This window comes from Lipotes vexillifer, unplaced genomic scaffold (assembly GCF_000442215.2).
Source record: "Lipotes vexillifer unplaced genomic scaffold, Lipotes_vexillifer_v1.1 scaffold71, whole genome shotgun sequence".
Taxonomy (NCBI): Eukaryota; Metazoa; Chordata; class Mammalia; order Artiodactyla; family Lipotidae; genus Lipotes; species Lipotes vexillifer.
Genome location: NW_006793703.1, coordinates 3,749,431 through 3,758,835, shown reverse-complemented (window position 1 = coordinate 3,758,835; position 9,405 = coordinate 3,749,431). Strand labels below are relative to the sequence as shown.

General features: G+C 40.9%; 1 protein-coding gene across 1 annotated transcript in view; it reads left to right on the top strand.

Moving 5' to 3' along the window:
- Window positions 1-9,405, top strand: part of DGKI (diacylglycerol kinase iota) — a 467,563-nt gene that overhangs the window by 408,684 nt on the left and 49,474 nt on the right. The window contains 1 exon segment of the mRNA XM_007466658.1: window positions 7,455-7,480. Within this exon segment, the coding sequence (XP_007466720.1) occupies window positions 7,455-7,480 (26 nt within the window).

Sequence of the window (9,405 nt, the reverse complement as noted above, 5' to 3'; positions counted from 1 at the left end):
AAAAAAAAAAAAAAAAAAAAAAAAAAACCAGAGGGTAAAGAGGAATGTTAGGCATGACAAGGAAAATTGGTGAAATATATCTAGAGAGAGTTGCTTTCAGTGTGCGGCCATGGACTGCCTTGTTCACGAGGACTTCGCAGCCGAGGATGGTTTATTTGCAGTGTGCCGGGCGGAGTCTAGAGGTAGCACAGCTTCTAGACCACCCTGCCATTCCTCCTGTGTTTTCTCTTTTAACTGCATGTTGGTAACCAGGAAATGAAGGGCCTTGGTTCCTCCAGCCAGGCCTGTGGGTTGGTATGAATATCTCCGAGCTCCCTCCCCCATCCACAGTCTTATAGAAATAATCCGTGGCTAAGTATTTTCAGAATATGAATCTCTGCTTTTGTGCCTATTCAGGTGCCTCCTACACCTGTCCTATATTTTTATTCCAAGCTCACTTCTATGTGGTGGCCCCTTTGGTTGCCAACTCCCCACCAGGAGGTGGTTTAGAAAATCTCAGTGGAGGGAATATGTGTTGGGGACACTGGGGAAGGAGATTAACATTCATTTGTGGGTGATTCTCTCCAAAAAGTAACAGACCCATATAGGTGGGTCCCCAGTATTCATCTAACCTATTTTTAGGAAAGAATATGTAAAATGAATAGTCTATTGACCTCTCTCTCTCCAAGGGAGGGAATTATACAGATAGTCCAAGGAAGGGCCAAGTAGGAAAGGCATGGATGCTACTGAATTAAAGCCATGAGATGAAAAAAAATAAAAGCAAAATATTTTATAGAGGCTTAAGAGTCAGGACAGTATTACTCAAATAAAAAAAGAGAGATGTGGATGGACCTAGAGAATGTCATACAGAGTGAAGTAAGTCAGAAGGAGAAAAACAAATATCGTATATTTATGCATGTATGTGGAATCTAGAAAAATGGTATAGGCGATCTTATTTGCAAAGCAGAAATAGAGACACAGAGGTAGAGAACAAACATCTGGACATCAAGGTGGGGGGAAAGGGGGTGGGTGGGATGAATTTGGAGATGGGGATTGACGTATATACACTATTGATACTATGTATAAAATAGATAACAAATGAGAACCTACTGTATAGCACAGGGAACTCTACTCAATGCTCTGTGGTGACCTCAATGTGAAGGAAATCCAAAAAAGAGGGGATATATGTATACGTATAGCTGATTCACTTTGCTGTACAGTAGAAACTAACGCAACATTGTAAAGCAACTGTACTCCAATAAAAATTAATTTTTTTTAAAGAAGGTATTGTGTTAGGAAGAGCTTGGAGATTTCATGGAGGCTGCCAAGAAAATGCCCGTATCTAAAATGTATTGCAAAGCATTTCACCACCTCATAAAGGCTGAACTAGTCATGATGCCCATCTAGGTTTATTGATTGAAAACAGTAAAACATCACAAGTAGTGCAATATTTCTTAAAGACTTTCACTATCCTAACTAGGACACTCTTGTGCTCTTATTGTTATGACATTGCTGGTAGAACACTGGGCACATTTTTCAGTGTCCTTCAGCCTTGTGATTGATCTACTGGAAAGATTAGAGGCTTTGAAGGGAAACATGCTGATGGAAGGCAATCTACACAACCGTTTTTGTGTTTCTTAGACATTCCTTGTGTCTTACTGATGACAAGGTCTAGAAGCAGTGCTGTCCAATACAGTAGCCGCAGCTGATGTGTACTCTACGTCTCATTCCCTCAGATTCTTGATATCTGCATACATTAACCTTATAAAATAATTCATTCCAGGATGTTATAGCTGTATTTAAGTGGATAATTTCATATTTTCTGTCTTTTCCATGGGAACAGAGGAGAACAAACTCATCCCCTTGGGGACCTTGGAGACATTCCTGAAGCTGACTGTCTCAAACACAGATTTTTTTTAACTTTATTGCTTTAAGAATTCGAGCAACTTTTGCTTTGGGATCCATAATATGGCTGTGCCTGTTTCAGCATAAAAATAATATTTTACCAGTTAAATTTTATAATTCCCCATCTAAAAATGGTGTCTTATTTTCCTGAGGCTTCCCTTATTTTCAAGTTCCCATGTGTACCCTAGCCGGAGAAGGCTTGCCTTCATTTAAAAGGAAAGAAAAGTATGGATATTCAATTAAGCAGGGTTAACATTGGGAAGGGGATTTTCACTAGCAAGTGTTCCAATTAAAATTATAGAAAAGTAAATCAAAGTGGTTAAAAAGCAAAACACTTCCACAAAGCAGATATTTGAAGGGATGAATAAATGAATGGATTCTTACTTAATATGGTTTTAATTGTCATTCACTTCCCCTTAATCCCCTTTTTCCCACTGCCGTGGTGATTCTGTGGGAAAGCCCGCAGGTTTTTTCTATAACTTAATAGTTCAGAGATCTGGGCAAACCTTTGCTGTTTTCCTCCGCTGTCGTCTTTCAGCTTTTTTTTTTTTTTTGACCATTTTGTTTCTTCTTTAAGTTTCTGTTCACAGAGACTCTGTTTCCTTCCCTTGTTTTCTTCCTACCTGCCTTCCTTTCCTTATTCCATTTATCCATTTCATGGAGATTTGTTAACAGCTTTTTTTTGTTTTGTTTTCTTTTGGCGGTACACGGGCCTCTCACTGTTGTGACCTCTCCCGCTGCGGAGCACAGGCTCCAGACGCACAGGCTCAGCAGCCATGGCTCACAGACCCAGCCGCTCCGCGGCATGTGGGATCTTCCCGGACCGGGGCACGAACCCGTGTCCCCTGCATCGGCAGGCGGAATCTCAACCACTGCGCCACCAGGGAAGCCCCCTGTTAACAGTTTTTACCTGCTTTGTGCCCCGAAGGATGTTCTCAGCCTGAGTTTTGTTTTTCAGAAGATCCTTGTCCTGCTCTCTTCTCTGGGTATTTTTGTGTAAATGTCTTGATGGTTCCTTTTTGTTCATTACTCATATTTGTATTGGGTGAGTTCTTTTTGGAACTGCTAGTTTGGAGGGATAATTAGGGATAGTGGGTTGGTGTGTTTCTGGAAGCTTGACTTTGAATCTTTTGTCTTCAGACTCTTTCTTAGCAGCTCTCTCCTCCAGGGTTTGATTCTGCTCCTGAATGGCTCAGAGCAGAGGGCTTTCTGTCATAGGTTTTGTGGTCCATGATGTAGCTCATGTCTCCTCAGTTAAGACTGAAACACTCTGTCTCCCTGAAACTTGGTCCAATTTTACTAGACTTTAGCTGCTCTTCTTCATAAATAATAATTTCAGTTTAGGGACATCTTCTAGTTTAGCCAAAGATGATACTTCCTTTTCTGTTTCTTATTCTCCCTGTTATTTTCCATGAATTTCAAAAAGGATTGAAAAAGAGTGGAGATACTAACATGGCAGTTTTGCCATACTAGTCTGTAGCTTGTCTTCTGCCTTTATTCTTGCTGTTTTGTAGTCTGCTCGCTACAGCTGCCCGAGCAAAAGCACAGGTGAGAATGTGTGACTTCTCTGCTTCAGAACTTTGTGTAGCTTAGAAGGTAAATGACAAGCACTTCAAATTGGCCCCTCAGCTCCTACATGAAATGCCCCTCCCTCCTCTGTCTTTAGTCCTGATGTTTATGACTCCTTTACATTTGAGCAACACTGAGTTGCTTGTATATCTGATAACGTGTTATGAAATTTCCTGTCTCTACCCCTATTTCATATGCCTGTTGCCACCACCTGGAGTTCTTTTTCCGTACTTAATAGGCTTCTACTTATCCCTCAAAGCCCAGCTCAGATGGTTCTTGCTTTTTGAAGCCACCTTTTACTTTTTTTGGAAGAGAATTGGTCTCCCTCTCTTCTGTGCTACCCCTTTACTCATACACGTTTTGATTATTGCATGTTTTCATTATACCATAATCGCTTGTTTACATATTTTCCTCCTTCACTAGATTATGAGTTCCTTGAAATTGATATCTTGTTTCTTTTTTGATCCACATCACTTGGTACGGTGCTTGGTACTTAAAAGGGTCTCAAGTAATAATTATTATTCAGGTTTGAATCAACATAAAGGGAAAGATTCAAATCTGAATAATAATTATCCGGGGTCAATAAAATAGGAGAGAGATTTTTAAATGCGGGTCTTGAGTTTTTGTTTTTGTTGTCTTTGCTGAATTTGAATGAATGTAAATAAAAATGTAAAACAATACCAAAACCAATAAAACAAAGCAAAATCAAGCATAAATATCCTGTAGCCCATAATAAAAGACTAGGGATGAGGGGCTTCCCTGGTGGCGCAGTGGTTAAGAGTCCACCTGCCGATGCAGGGGACACGGGTTCGAGCCCTGGTCTGGGAAGCTCCCACATGCCACAGAGCATCTAGGCCCGTGAGCCACGTCTACTGAGCCTGCGCGTCGGGAGCCTGCGCTCCGCAACAAGAGAGGCCGCGATAGTGAGAGGCCCGCGCACCGCGATGAAGAGTGGCCTCCGCTTGCCACAACTAGAGAAAGCCCTTGCACAGAAATGAAGACCCAACGCAGCCAAGACTAAATAAATATCTTAAAAAAATAATAATAGGAAAAATGAAATTACATAAAAAAAAAAAAAAAGACTAGGGATGAGGAAAGAAGTGAGGAGGAAAACTCTAAACCCTGGAGCTATTTGAGCGCTAGTGAAGTAACAGTCTGCATTGTGAGAGCAGATAGGTTCTCCAAGATAAAGTGTATGTGGAGGAGAAATGAACAGGGTGGGACAAAGCCACAAGTCTTTCAGGTGCAGTGGGAGGAATAAGCAGTGAGCTTTCTTTCCTTCCTTTGTTGTCAGGTTAAGGAACATTATCTCTTCCGGGGATTCAACCTCTCTGTTGTAAAAATAACTTATACTGCTGATTTCATGATATTTCTCCTCTCCTGAGCTAAGTTCCAGAAAACTTTTTATGCCCATTTCCAGCAATAATGGATGATGTGCATGTCTCAGTGGAATAATTTAGTGACTCGCTCCAGTGAAAGGTGAAATACTGAGTGAGAAGTGAAATACTCCATATGTCTTAAAATTCCACAAACCCAGGCGTGTGGGAGACATTCAACACAGAAACTCAACATGACTAATCCTTAGAAAACAGTCTGAAATCAATAGTTCTTCCCCACTGCCTGGACATACTGCAGAAGGCATCCCCTTGGGGCTCTCAAGGAGCCATCTGGTATTTTTCAGATTTAATATTAGTGCTTTGCTTTTACAGAAAGGCAGCAAAAACCTTCACTGGCCTTCCACCTGAGACATTTAGTGGTCCATTGGCATGGATTTTCCTTTATTCCTATAGCTCTGTGAGAAATTAATTGCAAAACATCCAAGACATGCTTTGCTTCCTTCCCATCAGAAAACACCAGGAGTGAAGATGTTTCCTCGTTGCTGACTTTTTTCATGCCCTGTGCAACTTAAAAAATTCTCTAATTTCTTTTTTTTTTAATTTTTATTTTATATTGGAGTAGAGCTGATAAACAATGTTGTATTAGTTTCAGGTGTACAGCAAAGTGATTCATTTACACCTATACATGTATCTGTTCTTTTCAAATTCTTTTCCCATTTAGGTTAGTACAGAGTATTTATTGAGTTCCCTGTGCTCTACAGTAGGTCCTTGTTGGTTCTGTTTTAAATGTAGTAGTGTGTGTACATGTCAATCCCATTTCACCTCTGTTCAGCTCCCTCCGCCCATTTGTTTGATGGTGGTCATCTCTTGCGGGGGACACAGGATGTCTTTTGGCTCTGAGAGCGCCCACACTGTCACTAATTTGGAGATTCAGGTCATTCCCTAGACCCTTCCCTCACAGCTGACCTAGGAGCTGGCAAACTCAAAGGTGGTTTTAAGGTGACGTGGTGATTTCTGAGGAGCTCCAGAGTGTGTGTGAGTCCGAACTCTAGTGTGTGGTGCTGAAATTAATGCAATCTAATACATTTTAATCAGGGACGCACTATGTTCTAAATGATACATGGTCCTAGTTTCCAAGAAGCTCACAACCTAGTGGGAAGACTGGTGTGTGAAAGTGTGAAATAGGGGGACTCCAGGGAGAGGACAGATCAGCTCCACCTGAGGAGGCCCAGCAGCGTTTCTCAAGCAGCCAACACCGCAGTGATGACTTAGTGTTATGTCAGGTTCTCTCCCTCTGCTCCCGTGTCCACCACTCAGATGCCAGTTTTCTCTCCACCAGATCTGGGGACACTGTAGTTTTCACACACAGAAGTCTACATGAAGAGACCTATAAGGTTGAAATGATTTCACTTTGCCACCCAATGGAAGTTCAAGGCTGTCCCACCATTATTCCTGTGTCTTTATACTGTACTGTTTGTTCACATAATGGACAAAAATATTTCTGATCAGCAGATAAAGTAAAGTGGTATTGGGCATCCCAAAGTAGCTAGAATTGTCCTTCAACCACTATGCACCCACTGAATCATTCTTGCCCCAACGTTTGTCATCATGTCGCATAAATATTAGTTATAGTATGACTACATATAAATATTAGTTATATAAAGTTTGGTAGCTTTACCACCAAACTCATGCATTTGCCTTTTGTCATCTCCCTGCTATGGGCTCCAGCAGGCCCATCATTTAGAGGAGAGGACCCCTCCCTCCTGGTTTCTTGCCTCTCCCTTCAAAATTCTAACACCTCTGAATGCAGTATTATGCATCTCTCTTTCTCCCAAGAAAAGAATGAGTCAGTAGCCAAGACTGTATCTTTCAAACTTGAGGGGAATTCATCAACAAAGTTGTGTCTGTATTGCTCAAAGTAACTCAATTAATAGCCGAGAAAGAAAAGAAGGTCATTATTGTGAAAGGGGTTGATATGATGATCCGTTGGTATCTTAATATTGTAATTAGACCTGAGCCTCAGATGATATGCAGAAGTTATCACTTTGTAGAAGTTCTGTGGGATCCCAATGGTTGCCCTCCTGCCTGACTCTCACAGGTCTAGAGACATAGGCCAACACGTAGAGGGTCTACATCATACTCACTGAAACATTAAATTCCACAGTGAGTGGAAGCGAAAAGCAACATTGATAAGGGCACATGCCATTTCTCTTCTGTCTCATTTTTTATTGTCCAAGTAGATTTCTTTTTTACGTACAGACACTTAATCTAGTGCTTATTTACATCCCTGGTATTTTCTATGGAGGCCTGGCTTTCAGCCCTAGTGACCTCACAGGATTTCATCCATCACCACATTTCTGTGGGTTCTTTTATTGTGTGTGATAAATCCAGACAATTTAAGTTTGTTTCAGTCTTACATCCCCATGCTAATAGAATATTTTAATAACATCTACCACTCAACCAATCCAGGTAAGCTTTGGGAGTTATTAATTGGAATATACCATACAACCAACACATCAATTACACCATCTACTACTATACTGAATTTCTATTTAACTGAATTTTGGGGGTGTAATTTCTATGAGCTTATTCTTGATTATTGTTGTACCTATAATTATCAGTGTCACATACAAAGGATTTATCATGCTTATTATCTCATTTTAGGTCACCAGTCTCTTCAGAAGATCACGGTAAGAATCTGTGTTACTTATACTAATTCAGAACTAAAAGTTGAGCTGTGGTCCTTGCATTTCGTTGTCAGAGGGAAGAATTATTTAAGAAAATGTCTTTAAGATGTTCGCCTTGTGTTTTTTTAGTGCACAGTGTGAAGCGCTTTTAAAAACTTAATGCATTCTAGCTAAATCTGATGTCTTGTATTATCTTCAAATCTGTTACAACTATTTTGGTCGACCAGTATTTCAAAGCTTAACATATTCTGATTTCTGTCCCATCTCCAGATACAGTTAACCCTTGAACAATGCAGGGGCTGGGGGCACCCTCTATGCAGCCAAAAATTTGTGTCAAACTTAGAGTTGGCTCTTCATATCTGCAGTTCCTCCATATTGGCAGATTCAACCAACTGCGGTTCCTGTAGTGCTGTAGTTTTTACTCTTGAAAAAAATTCCTCATATAAGTGGACCTGCCAGTTCAAACTCGTGTTGTTCAAGTGTCAGCTGTACTCTCTGTGACTTTTGGCTGGTCATGTAACTTCTCTGAGTCACAGATTTCACCTTTAAAGTGGGGATTTGTAGTAGATATTTCCAAAAGTCCCTTCCAGAGTGGACACTGAGATTTGCAGAGAATGTTATGAGTCTGAAATTGGTAGTAGTCTGAGTTGCTACGCAGTTGAGGTGAGTTATTTGCATTTTAAGAGATGACTATTTCATTCAAAGGATAAAATGTGTAGTTTTGTCACATCTAAGGTTTGGAGTTGTACATATATTCAATCAGTCATTCAGAAATGTTTTATTAAGTGTTTACAATGGGTCAGTTATGTTATATAATCATGTTATACAAATATGCTCTATGGAGCTATGTGCAGGGACAGTGTGATGTGTGACACAGAACTTTTTCCCTCAAGGAGCTTGATGGGTCCCCTTTTGGAGAAGGGGGCAGTGAAATGACACATACGTACTGCAATACAAAGTGAAATTCCATTAATCTTTTATAAAAGAGGGATAAGCCAGGACTCTAAGAGTACCACTGACATTCCACTTCATGCTGTCCCTAATTCAGCTAAGGCACCGTTATCTATTTAGCCAAACAAGTTTAAAATAAGAAAAAAGACAGCTGTTTTAAGCTTTCCTCTTCACCCTCCCATTGCTACCTGGACACTAAATTCTATCAACTCTGTTTTTTATACTTCCTTTACCTCTGTTTTCTTTTCCATTCCCATTCCTTTCATTTAGGGCCACTCCATATCTTACTTGGACTTTAAAAATTGTCTTCTAACTGATAGCCATATGTCTAGAATTCCTTCTTTTATTTCACTGTATACCTACATATCACCAAACTGATTATGGTAAAAATCTACTCCCATTGCCTGAAGGATGAAATCTTTTCAATAGACCAATAATCGTATTCATCTTTGCAATATTGAACTTAAACATGGAATAGAAGGTCCTAAGTGATGGACTCTTTGTCTTCCTCTACTGCTCATTGCTGCTTCGGGCATCTTTCCCCTTGTCTCTATGCTCTGTGCTCTAGCCATGCGCACTACACCTAATTTCTGAAACGCAGCACGTTTATCATGTTTCCCTGCTTTTAGCCAGGCTGTTCTGACAGAAGTCACTCCTTCTTTTTGCCATAGACAATTTATACTTACCATTTGAGGCGTGGTTAATCATCTCATCATCCGTGAGAGCTTTCTGCCCTACTTAACATCGCATCGCATATTCTTCATTCTAGAATTGAATTTAACTTAAAAACGTGTTGCTTGGGCCTCCCTGGTGGCGCAGTGGTTGAGAGTCCGCCTGCCGATGCAGGGGATACGGGTTCGTGCCCCGGTCCGGGAGGATCCCGCGTGCCGCGGAGCGGCTGGGCCCGTGGGCCATGGGCGCTGAGCTTGCGCGTCCGGCAACGGGAGAGGCCACGACAGTGAGAGGCCCACATATCG